The sequence below is a fragment of the Amia ocellicauda genome, chromosome 1 (genome assembly GCF_036373705.1).
Source record: "Amia ocellicauda isolate fAmiCal2 chromosome 1, fAmiCal2.hap1, whole genome shotgun sequence".
NCBI lineage: Eukaryota > Metazoa > Chordata > Actinopteri > Amiiformes > Amiidae > Amia > Amia ocellicauda.
In genome coordinates this window covers 11,539,163-11,564,038 of record NC_089850.1, presented here as the reverse complement: position 1 = coordinate 11,564,038, position 24,876 = coordinate 11,539,163, and the positions used below count along the sequence as shown (strand labels likewise).

Sequence of the window (24,876 nt, the reverse complement as noted above, 5' to 3'; positions counted from 1 at the left end):
AAAGGAAAAATTGGAGTCAAAGAACATTTCCCCTTTTTTCCTGATCTTTGCTTTTTTTCCTTTTCTGGACACTACAGAAAATACCTTTTCCATCCTGTGTGTGCGCAGAAATGCCTGGCACTATCATGTAGCTCCCCACACTCTGTATCCACCTTATCTACAACTTCTGTGATGACTTATTACCTTCTAAAGATGATTGCGTCGCCTGGGAAACTTTCTGCAATCCTGTAAGGGTTATTAGTTTCAGATGAGTAACCAAGATAAAATTTCCAGTGATAGATTTTGTTTGAAATTGGCAATTTAGTTTTCCGTAAGTCAGTGGGTTATGTATTGGTATAGTTTTCCCTTTGAATTTGGCTACGATTTCCAAGTGATGTCTTCATTTTGACTGCCTGTACGATGTTTCCAAGCTGGAAAAAAAAAAAAAACTTCCGTATTCCTCAAAAAGGATATAGTAATGTACCATCTGCTAGCATCTCCAGGGTCACTGTCACAACATGGAGATTAAGGAAATCCTTTCTGACTGCTACCTACTCTGGCAAAAGGTCGTTTGTTGGTTTGTTTAGAATAGCTGGACTGATCGCATTTATTAATGTACAAGTTATTTTTATGTCTTTTAATTCCTTGAATCCTTGAAAATGAACCAGATTTGTCACTTGTGTTCCTCTTTGCAGTTTAATCGACCGACGAGGCTTCATTCTGCCAGACACCCCACAGCCAGTAGCACCTTCGAATGGAATTGCAATGTACGGGGCAACACAATCTCAAAGCAACATGGTAGGAACAATCCCCTAGAGTCTCTCTAAGAGAAAAGATCAATCTTTTTTGCTTTGCTTGCGTGTCTCCCCATCCTTCTCTTTGACTGCCGCGCCCGAGAACCCACCACCTCTCTTGGGTGGCGCTTTTCTGAGTGATGAACTTCGTGGGGGAGCTGTAGTAAAGACTGGCTAAGCTCTGGTAAGACGGGCACAGCCCAGCAGTCACTCCAGTCCTACCCAGAAGCCCACAGGAGGCAACTTGTGGGCAGCCCAGCTCCATCTCACTACACCCCCGAAAGATGACTGCTCACTTAAGACTGACAACTGTCCGAGAACACTTTTTTTTACATTACTAACCACTTGGCTTTGCGTCTGCTGATGTGTGTTCCAGTTTTTTAATCCACTAAACTTTATTATTATTATTATTATTATTATTATTATTATTATTATTATTATTATTAATGTTTCATTTATTTCAGCCTTTTTGTTTTTTATTTTTCATTTATTTTTTACAATAAAATAATCTCTCTTTTAAAAACAGCCCCCAGTCATCACTGAGGCCCTGTCCTGGTAACTGCACAAACATCAAGTGATTAGATGTCTTGCATAGCTTAGAATTTGCAGGATGCCATAAATGTCTAAATTGCATTACTGTAACCTCCTGGGCTCCAACCAAGAAGAAACAAATCTAATATTCAGTATGACCTCAGTCACGGCACAGAGAAGAGGAGCAGGGGTTTGGTGCGATCCTGCAGTACTTGCTTCAGACTGGACAGCCTCCTGTCCTTCACAGCAGCCCGACTCAGCCCTGCAATCACAATAGCAGGCTTGAGTGGCTGATTTTTCGAACAATCAGTCACTTGTACATCTCGATGACCACATGAAATAACGTCTGGAATTGTGCAAGCAATATCTTATGATGATGAAGATTATTATTTTTATGAGTAGTGGTATTACGAATGAACTGATATTGCTTCCTTGTTTTATTTTCCATATTGCAGAGTGCTTTACCAGTTCAAGTTTTTAAACAATTTAGGTATTCATTCTGGGGTACACTTAATTATCCTGAAAACATACAATTGTGGTGTAATTTTGGCGACGCCCACCCCAACATGAAAAATAACTACTAAACAGGGAGGTGCAATGCCTCTTGCTGGTGTAAATTTCAATTGATTGAAGCACCATAAAGGATATACATTGAGAGTACTTTGTCTACCTTTCTGGAACTTGACAGTGACTAATTAAGTCTGCTACTTGTAATGTAGCCTGGTACCTGTAATTCAAAACAGAGGTGGTTAGTGTTCCTTCGTGCCTAGAATATAATTAGATATCGTGAGGCTTTTTGTTCTTTTTTTATTAAGAGGGCTTTTAGAAAGAAATACCTCTGATCTATTTTAACAGAGTAGTATGGCTCTCTTTTTAACCACAGCTGGATTTCCATAGTACAAGTTTAAAAGGCAATCCACTTCAATGGCACAGACATTCTGGATGGAGACTTTGAACACATTTTTATGGCTTCGGCAGATAGGCTTGTGATTTTACCAGTGGTCACCTAGGGCTCTGCTCAGATCTCCCTCAACACATCCACTTTGTGATCGAGATTGTGTACCTCCTGACCTTGCTGGGCTTTGTCAGCTTACCGGCTTATGCTGTGAAATGGAAGCCTTGCAGAAACGAGCTGGAACAGATGCTAAAAGAAGTGTTAACGTTTTTGTGCATTTCTGGGAGACCTGCAGCAATCCAGGAGGCAGGCAGTCAAATTTCAGCAAAGTTGGAATGATTAATTATTTCATTTCCAGCTGTTTGAAATCTGAAAGGGAACTCTGTAACATATCTTTTGGCCTACACCTAGATATCATCTTTATAAATCATATACATACAAAGTTTAAACCATTTTCAGCCAGGCACTGTGATATTTCATTCAACTATGCTTTTCTGCATAGTTAAGGAACAGTTCCCAAGCAAAAATATTTGATTTTTGATTTTGAGTCGTCTTTGAAACTTACAATTATACAAGCTTACTTGCGCATTCTGTACCCAAACTGTCTGTCTGACAAAAATAACACTTATTGATTTAATTTGATGGCTGTCAAATGTGATAGGGAGAAGAAAACACAGAACACAAAAACAAGGATGATTTGCATGCGTCAGGTCTATACTCAGGGGAAACCTGTGGAATCATCTCCTTCTCCTGTCCTCTTTCATTAACCCCAAAACAAACCTGCATAACAAACATTTCCATAAACATCAGTGACTTCCTTCATCTGGAAATCAGTTTTCTTGGAGCACATCGTTCCTCACACCTTTTCTTCTTTTCCATTCCTGTGGTGAGCTCTCTTGTTTGAGGATTTTAAATAGGTCAGGAACTTGGGCAATTAGTCTGTTGCACAGGCAGCATGAGCCATTCTTTTGTGAGTAGTTGCAGTAAGGTTCAGGTGAAAAACTGCACTCACAGACTCGGCGTGTCACAGGCGCACTGCTCCTAATGTCATGCAAGGGCTTAGCATTGCATGTTGAGGATTTAGTGTTTTTTCCCTAAGCTTATGAAACATGCTAGATCTGCTGCTGTTATTACACAGACAGTAAGGAGCAAGCATGCCAGATACATATTAAATACCCTCAGTTCTGCATTAAAAATAGTATTATAATATAGTAATAATAGTATGTTTGAGGTTATATGAGAGTCAGCATAAGTGAATAGAAGTCTTATTATAAATGACTGTGGACTAATTGTAAAACAGAATTTGTACACCAGGGGGTATTATTGTTATCATTGTTAAAACCATAGTGAGCCTCTTTAATACTCACTGAGTGCTGGCTGTGAACGGCAACCATGAAGGCTGTGAAAACCTCTAAAGAGAAGCAGACTCCTCTGATTGGTAGGAATGTAAAATACCCAGAGTGACCTCTGCTTTAGGGCCTCCGAAAAGAAAGATTTCCCAGAGATTGTCAGACTGCTAACATCTGTAGCCCTTTGTGCAAGTCCCCGTTTCGGGCCCTTTTCTTTGAACTGATAAAATCCCATTTGAAGTTCGTTAAAGGAAAACGCAATCCTTCATTGGATCTTGCGCACACGAGAGCAGCTCACACATTATTAGTCATACTCTTAGCTTGAAGGAACAAAGCACCAGGTCTTGAAGTGTGGCACACCATCACTCTCCATTTCTCCGCTCTTTATTAGTAATGAAAAAGAAAAACATCTCAAAGTGATACTGGGTACATGTACAGTTTTTAATATTGCAGTAGAACGTTTTCCTTCAATCAGCAACGTTTTTCCAGTTTTGATACAGCAGCAAAAAATGAACCCGTAGTCATTTCAGGTCATCCCGAGATCGGGAAGCTTCGGGTTAGATTCACAAGTGTTGCCAAGCGTATCTCGGAGCCCTTTAGTGGTCTGTGGTGGCATGAAACCCAAGCACTTCAAAAGCACACTATTCTTGGTGTGTGTTCAAAAGTGTTTTGTAGCCGCTTGCCAGTTTTCCCCAATTTTTGGCAGTTTATTTTTAGAACTTAAAGTGATTCAGAGAGGCAGTGAACCTTTTTATTGGGGGGGAGTTAGACTTTTTTGGCTCTTATTGGGTGGTTGCAAATCTGGCAATGATAGCACATAACATTGGCCCTTGCTACAGCTGTAATTGAAAGTATTTACCCCCTTCAATTGAAACCATGTTATTCAATGAGCCGGTCAGTTCCATAAATATTGTTCATTTAACTCTACTCATTTATCACTGGTGTCTTTTCCAAGTTTCTTTTACACTGATTCAGTGTGATTCAGAGGCAGAACTGAACTGAAGTAAGTCAATTACATGGTATAATTACAATTATGCAGGTGTGCTTTCATATACCTGCATATTTGTAACTAAGCACAAATTGTAAAACTACAGCTGATTCCAACAGAAGTTGCTTGTGAAAAAGGGAGTTTGAAGTTTCTTGCCCCACTGCGTGTCGGAGGAAAGACACGCACTGACTTTTCTCTGGGAAATGCCCCAGGTTTAGGTTGCTTGCTGCTAGTACTTCTAACTAATAAATACATTTCCACCCCAGTTCTCTGTAACAGCACGTTAGAATTCAGAAAATTTGAACAACATAGCTTTGTACACATTTGATCAACTTTGAATGTTGTGGTGTATTATCCAAGCTTTGAGGGTAAAGAAATCTTATACCCCGTGAAAGGCCAGATTGTTGTTGTTATACAATTGCATGTGCACGGCCCTCACTAGAAAGCTACCCCAGAATGATGTAATCCTGGTGATCAGGCGTGACACACTTGTTTACTGAACCACCCTGTGTTCGTGTGTGACTGTGAGCTGCCTTTGACTCGGGCCTCAAACCTCCTTCTGTTCTCTCAATGAACAGCGATCCTCCTGCCAATCCAGCCAAGTGCGGTTCAGTGCAGTCAGGGTTTTGTTTTGTTTTATTGTGAAAAATGTCAAGAAGGTGGCGTTTGAAGACGCACCTAGTCAAATGCCTATTAACCATTACATAAAAATGTTTGATAGCCTTGTTAAAAAAAAAAAAAAAAAAAAAAGATGAAAGGGCTTAGGTTTTGATATTTAAAATAAAATCACAGATGTGCGATCTCCCATAAAATAGAAATAGCATGGGAAGGTCATATGATAACCAGGTGGGAGTGGAATGGTCTTTTCAGTACAGTTTGAGGTAGAAAGACATTCTGTGCAGATTGCCAAATTTATTTCCCTACTTTTTGCTTACACTTCTTGTTTATGCAATCAAATTATTTTTTTTGTGTGTTATTGATGCTGTTCTTTTCTTGTGCGCTACCATTTCTAGTATAAATGATAACGACATCCTTTTAATGTTAGCTCTCCCCTCACTTTGTTGTCTGTAATTGATCATGGGCTGGCATTGTGAAATAATTGTACTCCAGGTATAAGCAGTATTGCTCATCCTGCTTAGACAATATCAAATCTGCTCTATGCAGGTGAACAATATGAAAATAACACTAAGTGTACATTGCACATGGTTCTTGTGATTCCCTTCAGCACAGCTTATTTTCAGGAACATCCTTTCTGTGGACTTATACCATTGTTCAAATTGTTTGAATTTGAAGTGTTTGGACATATTATTTCTGTTTTGTTGGTGTTTGTTTCTGTGTGTTGCATGGCTCAGTTTTGAATAAACATGCATGATGTGTGTGTTTTTTTTTCTGTCTAAGGTGTGTGGCTGTACTTATTCTCTGCTCAGTATGCCAACAGTAGACTGTGTGCATTATGGTCAGCTCTTATAAGTCTTTGCTAGTCTCTTCAGCTCACTAATTTCTATTTTGTTATACTGAATGTATTTGGCTAACACTTTCATCCAAAACAACTTGTATGGATGCCCATGATTTTACTGGAGCAGTCTGGGTAAAGAACTTTGCCCAGGAGCACAAGAGCAGTGTTTCAAGTCCACTACCCAACACTGAAACTGCAGTAGTGCTACAGTGTCCTTGTCCATCAATAAAACCTTCCCCGATGTTGAAATCGCAACTTGGAAGGAGCTTCGGTTTATTTAATCTCCCTTTTGTCGTTGCCTCGAAAGGTCAAGAGGAATGAATCAATTCTGAGGGGATACATTTATTTAAGAGCTAAAGAAAATAGTTCACAAGTTTAATCAATGCCTTTATGAGTAATTTAATTTCCCCTGCTTCATTAAATTGCATACAATAGCTTGATGTTCCTCTCGCCTTTTCAAAAGGGTCCTTGTTCACTTCTTTGGTATCGGCAGAAGCACTGTAGTAAATTCAATATGCAGACCGCACTACCGAACGGTGTCCCTCTCTGCACAGACCATTTCGCTGCCAAGACCCAATAAATAATTGACCTTTTACAAGGCACATTGCTCAAACCACAGTACTTATATTTGGTCTTTTACATCATTTAATATTTCCTGTATAAAAGTACCTGTTCATCCTGGAGCATGGCTTTGTATGATTGTGGGTTTTTGTGGTTTAGTTTTGGTTTAATATAGATCACACTTTATTTTTATGCGCCAAAGCATCCCTTCATTTCAGTCCCTCCTGTCAGTTCACCTCTTCCTGCACAACGGAAATTGCTCTTTATTATTAGTATTATTGTTTCCGACTCTCAGAAGACCCTCTCTGTATCGTTCACGTCAGCCTTTCCAGGAGAAATGTGGCCTGTGTTTGAGTTTGACATTTAAAATGACTGCGTGGTGAAATTACTCTTAAGTGGTATCAGGCCTTGGTTTGGCATTTCAGCTCTCGTGTGCTTCAGGACCGCTGGAGGCCGGAAGTGTGAGGGATGTATGTTTCTTTGGTTAATGTGAGAAAAATGACTCGGGAAGGAGATTTGAATGACAATGAGACATGTATTCGTAGCAAAGACCTGCGCTAGTTCTCTAACCAGACAGCTCGGCGAGAGTACACCTCACTACTACTATTAATGGTGGTGATAGTGCTAACTACTGTACTGGACCTGTTTTGGTTATGAACGGCAACTAATAGCTACTGCTACTAATAATAATCTTCATCATCTGTATAATATTGGGAGCAATATTATATTAGTGTGGTGTCTCTCCAGGGGCTGCCCTTCTCATCTGTGCAAGTGACCGCTCCCTGTCCGGCCCTCTCCCCCTCGTCCCCAGCCATTATAATATATATCTTGGCATAATAAAGCTCTTGTCCAGGGTATTGCTATAATGAGTAGCGGAGGTGTATAGTCTGCTGTGGTGACTGTGACCAATTCAGACTTATAATCTTCGCCCCCAACCCTGCAGCTGTTGTACCGTGTCTGTCATGTGTCCTTGTACTTTTGTAATGGAAACTGTTTGCATTGAAAAGAGGTAACTAATGTTTCTTCTTCTTCTCCTCCTCTTCCTCTACCTGCCCCTTTTTCTGGATTCAATTTTATTTTTATTTTATTTTTTTAACCCCACTGTCACCCCGTCCTTCGTTAAATTTATTGTCCTCCTCCCCTGTATGTGCCATTTCTATTTTGTGTTCTCTCTCTCTCTCTCTCTCTCTGTCCCCCCTTCCCCACATCTTTCTCTCTCTCTCTCTCTGACACCTTAGTGTGACCAAGACCAGTGCATTCAGAGCACTAAATTCGTTTTACAGGCCGCCGCCACGCCCCTGTTACAGAGCGAGCCTATCATAATAACCGATGAGCCCCCGTTGCCGGGCAAGACCACCCTCACCAGTCCCTGTGCCACCCTGCCCCTGGGCCAGCCCACCCCGCCCACCTCCACCCCCAACCTCAGCTGCGATGCCGACATGATGCCCATGCGGGAGGAGCACGAAGGACACCACTTCCTCACCCCCGAGGACGCGCCCTCTCCACCGGGGATGCTGCCCACCGGGAGCCCCCTCACCCACAGCCACACCATGCACCTGTACAACCCTGCCAGCCAAGACTCTCTCCACGAAGACTCTGTGCGGGGCTTGGTCAAACTCAGCTCAGTCTGACCTCCACCCTCCCTCTACCACCACCACCACCCTTTCCCAACACTCTCCCCACCCCACTCCCATCACCAGCGCTGACCTCACTACCAGCAGTCCACAGGGTTGTGCATCCCGCTGTGTCAAAGCAAGGTCTGCTCCTCTTTCCTCCTCCCTTCAGTTTTTGGGACTGGGAACTTCCGAAACCTCCTGGACTTCATATAAGACCCTTATTCCCAAGGGAAAGAAGCAAAGACTCCCAATTTTGTGGTGTCTCACTTTGGCTCCTACAAAGACTCTCCAAATCCGGCCAATATCTTGCCAAACATCCAAGTCACCGGAGCCGTGAACAAACATACCCGTATAGAAAACGAACTCATCAGTGTGTGTTTGTTCCTGTTGTTCACGCCTGTGCCATTCCCTGAGAAACTGGGATTATAAAAAATATATATATTTACGTTCTTTTTTCTGACATCAAGAATAAATGGCCATGCTCCAGGTGTTTTGAGGAAACGACAAACGTGTGATATAAACTGGTGAACTTTATACAAATGCTGCTTTTTTTCTGTTTTATATTTGTGAGTCTGACGGCACTATTTTATAAGCGGACATATCTAACGCCTTTCAAACCAATGGATGATGTTCTTGCCTTTCTATCTCTGATCTTTTGACAAGTGCAATGGGTAACTCGGGAGTTACCGCATCTTGTTGCATATCATTTAATTATTATTTTGTTAGGTGTTGAAAGATATGGTATTGTGTTGTGCCATACCATTTTTTTTTTCCTCCAATTGTTATTTTTCCTGTGGATATCAATAAAATTTAAACTTTTTATCTGTACTTTATCACATTTCTATGCAGATTGGTCTACTGACTTTTAATTTCCCTCTTTTTATTTATATTTTAGACCAAACAAAAGAGCTGTATACATCTTGTAATCTTCTGACAATTACAGTGTTTGGTCTTACTTGACTGAAAATACTTAACTCCTTAGGGAAGACTCCCTCTTGACTAATGTTATTTCTAGTTACAGTCCAGAGTAATCTATTAATATATTATCTTTGAATTGGAGAAAGGTTTAAGTACCATCTGATTAAATGCTAAGGGTCTCCCTCCTTCCAAAATAACATTCTGTTTCAAGATGAAAGACGAAGACCCATCCTCGGGTTGTTTTTCATGCGTGTAGTTGCTGACAAACCGTGGCTTTGAAGAACAAACTTGACATGTCTGCTGTTTTCAGCGTGAGAGTTTGTTTTTCATTTTAAGCCCAGTTCCAATGGAATCTCCTTCCACATTCTTGACTTAAGTGATGTTTGGCTGCCTGGATCATTTCTAAAGTCAAGAGTACAGTCCAAAACAAGCCACAGCTATCACACTGTTCTTTAATAAATGCACAACTTCAGTTATATTGCACGATTTGGCAGAGACAACAACAATTAATTGCAACAATTAATAAACTGAAATGTTACAACGTCCCAAAGTCAAGTTGGAGTTGGGGAGAAGATTGGTCTGGATTTCAACTGGTTGTGTCCGCCCTGTGCCAGCTGTATTGGGGCTCGGAAGCAGACTGGAAACGAAAGGGATCATGATGGTATTTTTCTTTCACTCTAAAAATCTTTTACGATCTGTATAGCATTTAATCCCTTGCCTTGGTGTGGTTTTGACCAGTTATTCTGAATGTGTAACTAATGCTGTGAAACACTCCTGCTAACTTTAAAAGCTTCCTGACAGTAGCCATTTGGTTTCTAGGCCTTCAGGACTTCCTACTTCAGTCCAAAGCAATTCCAGGATCTATACTGACATCTGGTGGTTACACAGAGGAGTCTGAGTTTTTTCTGACATCCTGTAGGAATGAACGATGTCTCAAGCCGTTAAGTTTTATACCTGCATTCACAATGTTTGTAGACTCCTCTAGTCATATACATTTCTTACATTCTCTCTTTTTTTATGCTGTGAAGTTGTGAGGCTGCTTCTGAAAAATGCACATTTCTGAAACGTAACGCCTGCTCGTGTCTCACAGAATTTATGATGGTGGTCTCAGGGCTATTAATAACGACCTTTGTGCCCATCAGTGGACATGTATGCAAGGACAAAGTGCAGAATTACCAGATAGGGGACACAATCTTATTTCAGCAGATAGGAAATAATGTCATAATGTCAAAGGATAGGTGTTAATAAACCTTGTTGGTTGCACTAGGTCATAAGTCTGTGGATGCCGTGTTCTGCATAACTGGGGAAATGGATGAAAAACACAGCTGTATCAATTGAAGATAAAAAAGGCACTGTATGGTCTTTTGGTTAGGTAAGAATGTTAACCCAATACAATCTTCTGTGGTAGAGTCTTTTCTACATGAAACGGTTTTGTTCACATCTTGTCATACATATATATGACTGGATTCTAACCCAAGCAAATCAAGACTACAGGTGCCAGAGCAGATGACAAAAATAAATCCATAAAAATAAAGGGGTGGGGGAGAAAAAACAGCAAGATCTGAGATTGATGTATTTATTGTTTTGAATCTGATGAGTAATGATGAGAGGTCAGGAGTTAATCATGTATGTTACAGAGTACAGGAGGAAAAGAAAAGTCTTAATGCTTCAGTTACACTTTATGGAAGTCATACAGGCTAAAGAATACAAAATCAGAAAGCAGATTAAAAAAAATAAAAGCTTCAGATTCAACCATTTTTCCATAACTTCGCAATATGCCAGGCTTTCCGAGGAACACACATTGCAAAGAAATGCACAATATTTCCTGTTTGGAGCATCTGCTCTAGTGCTTTAACCTGTATTTCGAATGGCCCGATCATTTCTCTCCTCTTTTCTGTGGACATGCATCTTATTTAAAAGCTCTGATCTTCAAGTCCAGACCTAAAGCACGAGCAAGACTGAAGACAATATGGGCAGAAGCGCATTACAAAAATGGCAGTAGTTATTTTTCTTCATCCTTCCTGACTAATGTCCAGTGACTCTTTCCCTTCTAAGATTTGAAGCTGGAATTTGCCAGAGCTGTTCTCTGCAGTGTCTTATGGTAGATGTGTTCAGAAGGAGCTGTGTTTGTTTGTTTTCTGGTAGAAAGCACAGTACTGATTTCTAAAACGGTGCCAAGTCCTTTTCTGTGAAGCTAGTGTTTCAGGCTGAGAGGATGTGATATTTAAGACAGAGATAAAATAGTTTGTGTATATAAATATATATACATATACACACACCAAATGGCAAATCGACTGTTGGGAAAACGAGTTCTGACAATTGTTCGTGTCAAAGAAGATCATTGAAGGAGCTGGTCTTGTGTTGTCAGTTTTTGTCTACTTAAAAGTTGTCTTTTCATCCCCAAATTGAGAACAGATTTGTTTTTGAAGCCTAACTTTGAGAAATACATTTCTTCGAGGGCAGCACTTTTACATTCAAAACATTTCTCAAGTCACTTATTTAATAGAAAAATGTTTTATAGATTATTAATTTTTGTTTTATACAGTTTAAAAGGAAAATAATTAAAAAGATGACAAATCGAACTATCCATGCAGTGAGTGACAGGAGTGTCTGGGGTGTCATGTGCATGTGGGGGGGCTGCGCTCTGTGCACTCTGGTCACCACACTTTCATGTCCAGCAGCTGCAGGTCGCCCAGGATCTCCACCTGTTGGATGCGGCTCAGATCCTGCACTCTGTGTCTGAAGTCCAGCAGGTGAATCCCGTTCACAGCCACCTTGAACTGATGCGCTTCACACAAGATGATCATCTGCAACCATGTGGGGGAAATGTTACAACACTAACATGAACCAGCACTATGTCTGTAATCCCCTGCCTGTTTGTGTAAAGGGGACTACTTTGTAACATTTTATATTCTATATATACTTATATACTGTTATTTTCATAACAGACTATCAATGCATGGAACATTTGACCTAAAAAGGCTTCCATGACCATTTTTTTTTTTCTCTCCAGATGTAAAATCACATTCAAATAATCTGGGCTTTCTTTAAAAGTATCCCCTCCACATGCAAAGGGTTCAAAAACAATCTCAATCTACTAATGTCCCAGACGAGAGATCGCTAGTGCTAGTTCATGAAAAGGTTCATGTAGAGTTCATCAGTGGCGGCGTTACCTCAAAATACTCCCCCGGAGTGAAGGGGAATTTGGGCAAGGTGTTCGAGGGGAATTTGGGCAAGGTGTTCTCCTCGGGGCCCCAGCACTCGTGCAGGAAGGAGTTTCTGATGAACACACCGGCTTTGATGCGGGGATTGAGGTGCAGAGCGATGTCACTCGACGTACTGGAGCCCAGGTTCACGGTGAAGCTGCGGGGCCGCAGACAAAGTTAATCGTTTGCAGAAAAATCGGAGTTTTTTTTCACAGCAACCCACATTATTAGGGTACTTTGCGTGAGGAATGCATTTTATAACGCCGTGCTGTGGTAGTTCACACAGACCCTGCACTACGACGGATGTATGGAAGATGCCGTCATTTAATTCCATTACAAGCCAGACGTTTTTCAAGAGATGCCATCCTACACCTACACAAAACATGTCACAGTGCTTTTGTGCGGCAGAACACATCAGCGGCAGCAGAGCTACAAAGCAGCATACCTCCCTGCAGCAAGACTCGGCTCCTTTGTGAATCAGACTCGAGCAAGGGCGCCGCGCATGCCACAGAGAATCAGCCTCACTTCACAGGTTGACCTTCGAAATCACTTGTTTTGCTCAACATCCAACGAGATTCTGCAGCGGCAGCGGCTTGTGGGTTTGTTCGCATCCGTTGTCTTGTCAATAGCCACCACCCCCCCCCAAAAAAAATTATATAACAAACACAGATTCCAGATGTGTGCTCTTTGCCACAGAAAATGAATGCAGAGTAAACCCTTCCCTACCTGTGCGGATACGCATTGATCTGTCCTTTAATCATAATGGTTTGTCCCGGCCTCATTCCGTTAAATAGACTTCCTTTGTAAGGAAGGGTCTGCAACAGAAAAAGACAGTGTATATCAATCTGTGTGCACTAGACTGGAATTTATTTGAGTGTTTTTAAGACTACAGGGCTGTGTGATGCCCTAGGATATTATGCCAACTGCCAGTGGGTTGACAAGACTCTATGGCTGTGTGTAAATACATCAGTTACTGTAAGAGGAATCTAACAAGCCAATATCTTCACTGGAGTCATTCAGTTCATTTTTAGAAAGTGAAACGTAATGCCAATTAAGAACGGATGGCATAATTTGATTGCGATGTTCTGGATCCCTTCCCTGTCTGGCGTTTGTTTATATCCGATCATTTGGCCGTGTCACAGCGATGAGTGTTTAGGCTGTTTTTTGCTGAACAAAATATCGGAAATACTTACAAAGTCGAACGATTCAGAAAACAGTTCCTGCAAAACAAAAATCAAGAAGTCTTAGAAAAATATTTTTAAATAAATAAGAAGTGCCTGAAGCCCCTGAGGATTAATCAAGTGCTGTTTTTGAAGGATCAAGGCATGAAAGAAGCAACAGTCATCTATGCGCTCCGGGTTCCCGCTTTTCCCATTTCAAGTAGTAGTAGAGATCCATTAGAACACAGTTAACAAGTATGTATCAGACACACAGTCACGCAAAGACACCATATGAGGGTCACATTTCCTTAAGAAAAACTAAAAATGGCCGATTACATGCTTGTAAGAAGTCAGGACAGTAGGGCTAGTGTTATGAATGTGGATTTTTGTTTAATTTGATTTTAAACCTAAAACAAATCCATTTAACTCTATATAACCAGACACACCCACCTTAAATATGTCATGAGTGTACTACTATATACACACCCAGCATAACCAAACCTTTTTTCCTTTTGCATTTATGCATTTTTATATCTTTTGCTCCAGTCTATTCAACTTGACACTTCGATGATTAAAACATGTAAAGCAAATTAATGTTTTTCAGGCACAAAATATGGCTAAGGTGAAATCGAAAGCTGACACACATTGGGCAAGGAAATTTTGTCACAGAAGTTAAATGTCCCTCAATATCGCTCTATACTGCAGTGACCCCAGTCAGATGTATAAATGACAGGTCACCAGAAAATGAAAAGTTGCGATTGCTTTAGGAATAGAAAATCAAAGATCACATCCTTACATTCAGATGTGTGTCTGTGCTCATCGCAATTGATGGTGGTGGAGTCGAGGTCTGAAAATGTAAAACACTGAACACAATGAACACTGGCACGACACATTTCACACAGGAAATTGTGCACGGGAACACACATGTACACACACACACTTATTTTTGTAAAAATCAGCCGAGCTTTACATTGAAAACAAAGACAAACACTTATGACAACAACTTAACAGAATCAATTACTTTACAAAGAAATGTAATACTGGGATTGCAAAGTTAGAACTTAAAAATGTGATATGATGAAGCACATGGAAGAAGAAAGAAAAAAAAAATGCCATTCCTCCCACAGAGTGATCTACATGTAGTGAATTACAACTACATCCCAAAGCACGGGTGGTTGTGAAATGTTGGCTGAAAGGGTCATTCTTCGTTGCAAATCGTGCTGGATTGCGACTGTGAAACACTACCCACTCCCAACAGTTCAGCACCCGGCCACATTGCATCTGGAGCTGTTGATTTGGTTTTTTGGTTTTATGTAAGCATGGTGTGTACAAAACAGAGCTTTGCTCCTTTGGGGTTAAGCAAAGCCTGATGAAAAATAGATTTTATTTCCAGCCTTAAGTCACACCTTTAACCATTATTGTTCTGTGAATATTTTAGCACAGAAAAACACTTATTCTTCACAGTGTCATGCTCAAAAGGGTTTGACAGTTATAGTCTGTAATGTGATCATCACTAACCAGGCAACAAAATGAAAATAAAAGATTGTTTACCCAGAAACTAAATTTTTATATTTTAATTGAAGGATTCCCAACAAATACTGCTCACAAGTAACAGCTACAAACTAGTTCATTTAAATATAGTTATTAGACTATAGATACACTAACACTACAGTAAAAAAAACAAATACTTTTAATACAGAATAGTTTTTTTCCCCAGATAAGAAGGGGATACATAATAGTATCCATCTGCTGCGGTTGGGAAGGAAGTAGGATTTGTCTCTATATTAAAATACGATTGTTACTTACAGAGCTTAAAAAGAAAGCGACGACGTCCACTTTTACTTTGCCATACATCCCCAGCGTGTTGACCCTCGCGAGGTCCACTCTGTGTCTGAACTCCACGGTATGCATCCCATTCACCGCCACCTGCAGCACGAGGAGCAACGCTGGGGTTGATTAAGGCACAACAAGTCAAATTCAATCAGTCCCAGTGCTCTTTAATTGAGCGGGAACTCGGCCTTTAATGGCACAGACCTCTTTGAAAGGTGACACACCTGGCAAGCTGAGGTTATCATACAAACACTGCGCCCAACATGTGACTCTTGTAGTGGAAAAATGTACTTGTATCATTTCCTTTATATTCTCTATATATTATTAATGGTTTCATGTTGCATGTCTGGTCTATAAAGCAAGCATTAGTTTGTATTTACTCTGCTCTGGGGGCTACTTTAATTATTAGTTCTTCATGCATTTCTGTCCGAGGGGTTACTTCATTCAGCCACTGTCTTCTAGGATTCAATCAGCTGAAACAGTCAAACAGTAGAGATTGCGTGTTTTGAGGCGCAGGTATTTGGTTAAGGACTTACAACAAAGTCTTTGATAAACATCTGTTGCCTACGAATGCTGACCATCACCAATCAACTCAAACACTTCAACAACAATAATAAACTTAGGTCTGTGTTAATTATTATGTATGTGGTAAACTATTGTGTACAACTGTATTTTAAATTTGTCTATCTGAAGATACAAAAAGACTTCTCCAACTCACATCCTCAGTTCTTTTCTTCACTTCATGTGAGAGGAGAGCTCCGGGTTAACCTGTATTTATGTTTTGTATAATAAACTTGTTACTTCTTCATCGGTGCATCCTGAGAATTACTAAAACCACTACACTCTGCAGTTTCCTTGTTTCCAATCTTGCCCAAACATCTAGGAGTAGTGGTTCTCAACCCTGGTCTAGAGGACCTCCTGTCCTGCTCATTTTTGCTCTAGCTAAGCTCTCAATTACTTAACTAATCCCTTAACTGAACTAATCTAATCAGAGCGGTTTATTTTAAACTAATTTCTAAGTTAAACCATTAAGAGAAATCTTAAATTTTACTTAATTTGAGTTCATTTTTGGATAATTAATTGAATTAACTAATTGAAACCTAAATCTCAGGCTACCGCAATCTGCCAGGCCTGGACTCTCTAGCCGCTCATCTCTGCTTGTGGAAGGCAGAAAGGTGTGGCGGAAGAGGAGAAAGTACAGAATCTTACCTTGAACTCTTTTTCCTGGATCAGAATGATGGCTTCAAAAGGCGCGCCTTGTTTGAAAGGCATCTCGTAGAGGATCTCCTCTCTACCCCACCGGTCCCCCTGCAGCGAGTTGCACACTATGCAGGGCGACCGCTTAAACCGGGGGTTGAAATGGAAAGCTATATCCGCCCTGGGCTTGGTGCTGCTCCCGCACATGAAATCCACTTGGAACCTGCAGAGAAGAGAGGCAGGCGTGTGTGAAACAACAGGGCACGGGACGCAGTGAGCAACGCAAATCGTCAGCCCCACTGGGAGAGATGGGGGTGGGGGGGCATGCCATTAGACTAATTAGTGTGCTGTAAACAGGCCAGGCCAGCTTACAATCTTTCCACCTACTGGTTCAATAGACTCCCCCTGCCCCCCACCCACCCACCCACATTTATAAATATTGATCAAGGGCAAAGCTTACTGATAATAATAGTAATTCATAACATTGTTTTTATTAACATGTATTAAACTTACATAAATTGGGCCATAAATGTTCCCATGCTGCATAAAGATACCACTCCAGGTGTCTGTTCGAAGATGGCCAAAAAGCATACATATGTACTTAAAATGTTACTCTGCAATGTGGTGTACTGGTTTCCCACCTGTCGGCATCACTGAGGACAGTTCCCTGGATCAGCACCATCTCCCCAGGCTCCAGGCCGCCCAGGATCGTCCCAGTGTAGGGAATCACCTTCACAACCAGTGACAGCATTGTCAATCCCAATACCGCTTCAACATGACCATTTACACACACAGCAAATCCACGTCCTCCGAGTGTATAGGGCACCATGTTTTGTATACATGTATAAATACGGCTGCAGACATTTCTATTAAATGAAAACCAATGACCCAGACAAACAAGGAGGTCTCTCCGTCTTTCTCCTCCCAAACCAACTCTCCAGTGAAACTAGCAGTGGTGCCCCAACTGAAATCACCAGTTAGTAAATGCCAGTCTCAGAAGACATCTTAAACAGGTGTCCCAACCTGAGCAGCATTAGGTCCTTGTACATAAATCACTTTGGTAGGGGTTGCCCTTATAAACTAAATGCCACTCCCTTTAACATAAATACAGCTAGATTATCATCATTATTATTTTTATTTCTTGGCAGACGCCCTTATCCAGGGCGACTTACAACATAAGTGCAAAAATACAGAGAAGTACAAGGCATCAATTATTACAAATTCAATTTAGCTAAAAATGCAATTCAGAATAATACAAATTCCAATTATAATTTACACAAGTACAGTAAGAGACTTCCTACATCCTGGACGGTGAAAGCTAAGTGCTGTCAAGATGTCGGGTCACAGACTAGGGCTGCGGGAAAGGGAGCAAGGAGGAAAACAATCAAGAATGTGAGGAGCAAATAAAACTGAAGTGCTATCTAGCAGGGATAGAGGAATAATATTTATTCCTAAATTAATGCATTCATGAATCATGTTTGCATCAGGTTACCAAGGCCTAGGTTTCTGTTTAAGCAGTGACGTCCTTAATTGCTCAATAACTAACGCGTGTTTCCCGTCTTCAGACACGGACTGGAAATTGGTGGGGCGTTTTAAACCATAATAGTGAGCGATTTATGAATCAAAAAAGGTGCATATTATACTACACGAGTTTCTATACTTACACAGTGGTGCTACAGACTCATGAAAACTTCTCGTCGCTTGTCAATGTTTTAATCTTGCACGATTTATCAGAGACTCGTGTAGACACTCACTTGAACCAGCGCCGCCCACGAGTTATTAGTCGAAAGGGAAGCGCGGTTTACATTACAATGCCCGGATGAAGAATTTGATTATTATTATTATCTTATTTAAAAAGTACGTGCATCTTACTCTATCGCGGTATATTCATTGGAATTCAATAGATGACTCAATTATATAACATATCCCCCCCAATTTAAATGAGGAACGGTTATCTATTAAAACTATAATCCCTCCGCGTCTGAATTGGCACAGACGGTCCTATGCCCCAGTCCCCAGCAGCGGACAGGCCACATTCCTGCGCAAACGGGAAGTGCGCACATTCCCAACTCTATCTGTTACTTTGTCGCAAACTCGCAGGAGACGGACTCACACCGTCAGCGATTATTATTTTCTCAAAATACAGGATCGCCAAGGTCGGTACAACCATACCGTATCTGTCCCCAAACAGAAACCACTACGTATTGCATTACTGTGACGCCACTGAACACTATATAGTATTTTAAGACATCTTACCGGATTTAAAATGGATTGTTTCGGACTAGCAAGCGACATTTTTCCTGTTGTTGTGGTAGCACAAATGCGATGAGGAAAACGAAACTCGGCGCGACTCTCAGATAGCCAGCGGTTTATAGTGTTTCTCCAGTTTGTAATTCGTTTTTTTCACTTCCTGTTTTGTGACCTATCCAGGGGGCGGGGCGAGTTCTTGCAGCCAATCGCAGCTCAAGAGCCTCGCTTTGCATATGTCAATATGACACCCATGTGATTTAAGCTGGGTGAAAAAAAAAGGGGGAAAACGTTCGTGTTGCGCAGATTTGCGCAGATTTGCGCGGCTCCGCCAATGGGATCGGTGGGATTCTGCAGATCTGCGCTACAAGACTGCTCAGGCGGCGTGGCTGAGCGCAGCGCTTGTGTTGGGTTGCCACTCGATAAAGGAGTTTTAACCTTGCCTACATAGAGAATTTGATCTAAAAATGCTTTTATTAGATTAATTTAAAAAAATGGGTGATTTGGACTGAATGAAGTTTCCTTGTCCTTTTAGATGTAACTGGTCATAGCTTTAGATTAATGCACGAAGGTTAAGGTTTATAAAAATATCAAATTAAATTTACAAATTTTGCTGCAATATAGATAACAAAATACATAACTATTTGTAAACTTAATTCTTGAAGGAAACCTAAATAGATGAGTGATCTTGATATTTTGTAGAGCATAAATCAAAAACTGGTTATTTGATTAAATTACTAGATAGCCTCACCCCAGTTTTCTACACTGGAGGGTGACTCTCATGAAAATGGATAACTGGTCAGGACACGTGATGGTAAGAAAGCACACTGCTCTGCCTGCCTGCAGCTCGGAGATCCTGTCCCGTGGAAATGGTGGAAAAGGATTGTGGGATAGCATTTCCATCTTCACAAAACAGTTGGGCATTTGAGATATCTTGTGTAAACTAGTCCTTGGAAAATTTAAAGCTTGCAAGAACTTTTCAAATTTCCATATAGAACAATATTCAATACACTGCATGCAATTGTAATTTATAAAAGATTGACTCGCCTGTATTCTTTGCCCAAACCAGTTTTTTTTTTTTATTATACATTGTCTTTACAGTTCCCTTATATTGCACATATTGTACTGTACCAGGAAGTCATAAGCAGTCAGCTCCCATAGCCATAAAGCATTAGGACCCTTTTAAGCCTAAAGGCCTTACACATGCCATGACTAGAAGCAAATTGAAAACTGCACTTTACAACCACAGAGGATGACTGATTTAGCACCACCTTATGTGCAAATACTCTAAAGTGTTCTATATACACACATGTATATGCAACTAATTTAATTAGTACATGAGATTTCAGGGGGGGAAACATTTAAAAAGTCTTTATTATAAAACAATTATACAAAATACATTAAAACAAAATGTACATTAAATTCCACAGAAGTCAAAGAAAGGGTACAGTGTTAATTTAGTCTGTATTTGTTTAAATTGACCAATTTCATTCAAGTACACAGCCTTGTGCATTAGACTCCGCTGTGGTTTTAAATTCATTTCAATACACTAGTCCAAAATGACCCGTTATTTCAATCTGTAATTTAACCAACTTCAATGGCTACATTCTCCTAAAAATCAGCATTTTTACTGCAAAGCAACAAAAAATACCTGGTTTAGGAAAATGCAGATCAGTGTAAGTTATAAGTTTGGTGTCCCATCTCTACAATCTAACTGGAACAATGTTGATTTGATCCACTATTCCAAATCAATGCAAAGTTGAACAAATGAATTTCACAGAGACTGGCTGAAATAAAACAAAGTACCAACTAAATGCACACTGAAAGTGGGTTGTGCAAACTGTCAATATGTCCAGGTAGATGGTTTCCACTTCAAGTGTTAATGCATTAAAAGTCCAGATCTACACCTGAGGTAGTCCACTCAGAAGTCTGCATCCAGCCTGAATGTGTTGTCTGTCGGGCTGGACATCACACCCATTCTCTGGTACTCTCCTACCCGCTTCTCAAAGAAGTTGGTCTTTCCTTCCAGAGAAATGTTCTCCATGAAGTCAAATGGATTTTCAACCTTGTAAATCTGCAAAAAAGTACATGGGAGATGGGGATTAGAAGAGATTGCTTTACAAAAAAAAACTTGCACAAATGTACATCTATATACATACACCAAGCTCTTAAATCACATAAGTCCATAGTGTTGAATTAGGGATGGACAGAATTAAAAGGAAAGACTGATTGGACAAATATTAATTGACACCAAGATATTCAGAGGAAAAAAACCTTGAAACCAGTAGGTATTAAATCTCAGAATATGATTAATGGTTCAATAACAAGTGCACAACAGTAAGGTTACCTTGCTGAAACCCAGCTCCAGCAGCAGTCGGTCAGCCACAAACTCAATGTATTGTTTCATTAACAGGCAGTTCATGCCAATCAAGTTCACTGGTAAGGCTTTTGTGAGGAATTCCTATAGGAAGAGAAAGTCATTAAGCCTCAAAAACCAAACAAAACACCCCAAAAACAGAACCATTCATGTCAAATTAATTCCCACACTTACCTGTTCTATCTGGACAGCATCTGTGATGATTGCTCGTACTTTTTCTTCAGAGGGTTTGTTGACCAAGTGCTTGAACATGAGGCAGGCAAAGTCACAGTGCAGGCCCTGGAGGAACAGATTTGGATGAGCTACAGTAGGCATAGGCAGAGTAGAGCTTCCACAAGTCACCCCATCAGAACTCTAATGCAATGGAATAACCTCACTCCAAAAGGCTGTAGTGACCAGTGAAAACATTTAATACAAAAACCATTAGATCACCTTAACACTAGTTGATTTAAATACAGCTCCCTTCCCACTTGTCAGACACGTTTTTATTTCCCGGTAAAGTTACTTCAATCTATTTAGTGAATGGGTTTATATTATACGGAACCCACCTCGTCTCTGCTAATCAGCTCATTGGAGAAGGTCAGTCCTGGCATCAGACCTCTCTTCTTCAGCCAGAAAATAGAGGCAAACGACCCAGAGAAGAAAATCCCTTCCACTGCAGCAAACGCCACCACGCGCTCGCCTGAGAGAAGAAAAACGGTCAGTACGGAGACCATTCAATCTTAGAGTTCAAAAACCTACAGCCAAATTGGCATTAGTCAGGTAGTGCATACAAACCAAAACTGTTCCGGGTCTCGTGCTCAAAGGGCCAGAGCTGTCTGAACTTACCATATTGTGCGTTTTTGTTTCCAATCCAGTTCAGAGCCCAGTCAGCCTTCCTCTTCACACACGGCATGGTTTCAATGGCATTGAAGAGGTACTCTCTAGAGGAGATGCCAAAAACAAGGACATTAACAACCAGGCCATTGGCTATGCTTCAGCGGAGGATAAATCGTGACCAAAGCAAAAATGCCAGACCCAATTTCAGAATACAGAGGGTATAAAACCCTCACCACCACCTTGCTGAAATAAGATTGTGGCATTAATGTGCCCAATTAGCAGCATGCAACTGAGGAGGCTAGCTTTTGAGTCACGACTTCTGTCTAGCAGCATTTTCGTGGAGCGGTAGGCAACACACTCACCTCTCTTTTGAGTCTTTGATGTATGTGTCAATAAGCAGGCTGTACATTTCAGAGTGGATGTTTTCCATGGCAATTTGGAAACCGTAGAAGCACCGTGCTTCAGTTACTTGAACCTCTTGGCTAAAGCGCTCCACCTTTTGAAGGAAAAAAAATTCAGTTACTAGACTAGTATATGAAAGTAGTTTGTCCTTTCCATATACGGCAAAGACCTCTTAAAAATACAAGATCTAGAATGGCGTGAATTGGTGTAAAAACTCAACCAGAAAGACTTTCGGTGCCATTTGGTTTTCTAAAGCATAAGACTATTAAAATACGCTAAAACACCTTGCATGTGTGTGCAAGTGATTGTGCATTTTAAAGTGCGTTAATAACCTACCAGATTCTCATTAACAATGCCATCACTTGCAGCAAAGAATGCCAACACGTGGGAGATGAAGTAGCGCTCCTCGTCCTTCAGGGATTCCCAGTGTTTGAGGTCTTTAGAGAGGTCCACCTGAAACCACAGAGGCCAGCATCAGCATGGCAAACCCCACCCAACTGAACAAGGCTGCACAGCCCCACAGTCACATTAAGGCATTAAAGGTTTACTGCACACTAATCTTAAAACATGTCCAAGGGAGTGAACTACTACTACTACTACTACAATTGTACATTTTGTCAGTATACAGCAAGTCATTAAACTGCAGGGGCTATTCAAGTAGGGCTTGGGTAGAAGTGGCACCATTACAGTTTCACATCAATTCTCCTTGCATAACATTAATGGTCACCAGCAGTGCCGAGTCAAGGCAGCCGACCCCCCACCCTGATCGCACGCACCTCTTCCGCGGTCCAGAACGAGGCCTCCGCTTTCTTGTACATCTGCCAGATATCGTGATACTTGATGGGGAAGATGACGAATCGGCGGGGATTGTCTCTCAGCAGCGGCTCGTCTTGTACGTCTCTTCTCGCGTCTACAGGTTTCGCCTGGAAAAGCATTGCAGCGCCCCATTACATTACACGTTAACGAGGCGGGGAAGGGGGAAATGCAGAAAACTATTCATCTTAAATATGTACATCAATTCAGCCCAGGCTGGATGTGCATATGTGTAGCCATGGGTTATGCAGCGGGTCCCGGCGAGCGGAGGGGCGGCGTGCAGCGGACGGGTGGATCCCTGCGCGGCATTTGGCGCCAAGCCAGCCGTGACCCGCAAAACCACCGGCCTCCGCGTCATCTCGCAAATAAGAGCAGACATGCTTACCTCGGTTTCTGCATCCTGGAATATTTTTCTTGCCGTTTTGGATGCCAAGATGCGTGTAGTGTTCATACTTGGAGGCTAAAATGCAAAGATGTATATTTTTTTTAGCTTAACAAAAAAAAAGCTCAATTTACAATTCAGTGCAGTTAGATGTTGGTTTAATTGATATAAAATGTCTAAAATGGAGTTTCTTCATGCAGGAGGAGTTTAATCCCACACAGGTGAGTTACAATACCGCTCGATAGGCGAGGTCTGTTTATGTATTGTGTTAATGACAGATAATGAAGGACTCACCGTGTTCTCCTTGTCGAGGAAGGAAAGCTCGCTCATCGTAGAGGCGATGACGTTTTCCTTCTTGGAAGAGAGGGGAGAGCGGCTGGAAATCATTTTGGCTAAAATAGTACTAAAACAAAGTAACTGAAGATGCGTTAAAATTAAACTGAGGCTTCAAACGCTTCAGCAAATGCGACGAAGTTTCACTTAAAAAAAAAAAATTACAGCCGGCTTTCTCTCTGCAACTGCCGCTCTTCTGCGAAACGCAAGACAAGACACTTTTCCCACTCGGGGTGAATTTATCTTTTCAATTCTTGGCGCCCGGGATTCCTCCCAACCAATCGCAGTCGTCTACGTCACATGCGTCAGGCGTTTCGCGTTACACAGCTGGGGGTCACAGCCAATCGGAGACCTCTACGTCAAACGCGTCAGGGCTTTGGAGTTAAAGAACCGGGCAGCACAACCAATCAGATTCGTGTTATTTTACTAAAGAATTGCGGGAATTTCAAGTCCGTTTTGTAACTCTGGTGCATGATTACTATTGTCAAGAAAAGGCGCGCTAAAACGCCTGTATAGATGTGTATGTCTATATATATATAAGCTATATTTATAATTATAAACACACACACACACATATATATATATGTGTGTGTGTTTATAATTATAAATATAGCTTATATAATATACTGTTTTAATCAAGCATATATAGATGCATACATACACACGTTTAGCTAAACTAAACATAATACTAGTAATGTATTTATGTATTAGTGTTATATTTATAAGTTATGTTATATTTTAATTGAAATGGAAGTTATATTCACGTGTAGGCATTCACATTGGCATGCAAAAATAGGGTTAATAATGACTATATACCTTTCCCCTTACAACACCCTCTGGACCAAATACACATTTCAGGGCTTATTCTAAAACAGGCAACTGCTAGTTACTTTACTAAACTCATTTAGTTAAGTTTCGCAATGCCTTTAGCTATTTTACGTGCTGATTTCATTTTCCCGCCAGATGTCAAAACAAAAAGCTTTGTATTTTCCCGCTTTCTTATGCAATTATATTTTACTACGT

General features: G+C 40.9%; 3 protein-coding genes across 6 annotated transcripts in view; 1 reads left to right on the top strand and 2 right to left on the bottom strand.

Moving 5' to 3' along the window:
* zdhhc14 (zDHHC palmitoyltransferase 14) overlaps positions 1-8,995 on the top strand; it is a 74,448-nt gene extending 65,453 nt beyond the window's left edge. Inside the window, exons 8-9 of the mRNA XM_066719201.1 lie at positions 675-777; positions 7,837-8,995. Coding sequence (XP_066575298.1) covers positions 675-777; positions 7,837-8,184 — 451 coding nt within the window. The 3' untranslated portion in view covers positions 8,185-8,995. The remainder of the gene's footprint in view (positions 1-674; positions 778-7,836) is intronic.
* A 1,654-nt stretch (positions 8,996-10,649) lies between these two features.
* On the bottom strand, positions 10,650-18,897 carry LOC136764202 (galectin-8). Of its 4 annotated transcripts, none has more exons than XM_066718088.1 (9): positions 18,737-18,897; positions 17,122-17,210; positions 16,493-16,703; positions 15,260-15,379; positions 14,250-14,300; positions 13,487-13,513; positions 13,020-13,108; positions 12,261-12,450; positions 10,650-11,894 (listed from the first exon to the last, which is right to left on the bottom strand). In XM_066718088.1, exons 1-9 carry the CDS (start codon positions 18,773-18,775, stop codon positions 11,745-11,747), a joined length of 966 nt encoding a protein of 321 aa, XP_066574185.1. In that variant the 5' UTR covers positions 18,776-18,897; the 3' UTR covers positions 10,650-11,744. The 4 variants fall into 4 exon arrangements, with proteins under 4 accessions (XP_066574185.1, XP_066574356.1, XP_066574444.1 ...); XM_066718259.1 differs by lacking the exon at positions 18,737-18,897 and adding an exon at positions 18,145-18,445; XM_066718347.1 differs by lacking the exon at positions 18,737-18,897 and adding an exon at positions 17,782-17,844.
* Positions 18,898-20,070: 1,173 nt separating this feature from the next.
* Positions 20,071-24,071, bottom strand: rrm2 (ribonucleotide reductase M2 polypeptide). The gene is made up of 10 exons (XM_066717963.1): positions 23,815-24,071; positions 23,524-23,598; positions 23,102-23,248; positions 22,662-22,778; positions 22,286-22,419; positions 21,933-22,027; positions 21,653-21,786; positions 21,279-21,383; positions 21,075-21,188; positions 20,071-20,801 (listed from the first exon to the last, which is right to left on the bottom strand). The coding sequence occupies exons 1-10, from the start codon at positions 23,905-23,907 to the stop codon at positions 20,649-20,651; spliced, it is 1,167 nt and encodes a 388-aa protein (XP_066574060.1). The 5' UTR covers positions 23,908-24,071; the 3' UTR covers positions 20,071-20,648.
* Between the last annotated feature and the right edge of the window lie 805 nt (positions 24,072-24,876).

Excerpts from the sequence above, each read along its gene's own strand:
- LOC136764202 (XM_066718088.1), bottom strand. The coding sequence starts at position 18,775 with ATGTCGCTTGCTAGTCCGAAACAATCCATTTTAAATCCG. Across the intron at positions 15,380-16,492 it reads TCCAGGAAAAAGAGTTCAAG|GTGGCGGTGAATGGGATGCA; the intron begins GTAAGATTCTGT and ends CTCGTGCTGCAG. Across the intron at positions 13,514-14,249 it reads GCACAGACACACATCTGAAT|GAACTGTTTTCTGAATCGTT; the intron begins GTAAGGATGTGA and ends TTTGTTTTGCAG.
- rrm2 (XM_066717963.1), bottom strand. The coding sequence starts at position 23,907 with ATGATTTCCAGCCGCTCTCCCCTCTCTTCCAAGAAGGAAAACGTCATC. Across the intron at positions 21,189-21,278 it reads ATGCTGTCCAGATAGAACAG|GAATTCCTCACAAAAGCCTT; the intron begins GTAAGTGTGGGA and ends CTCTTCCTATAG. Across the intron at positions 20,802-21,074 it reads TGGAGCTGGGTTTCAGCAAG|ATTTACAAGGTTGAAAATCC; the intron begins GTAACCTTACTG and ends ACTTTTTTGCAG.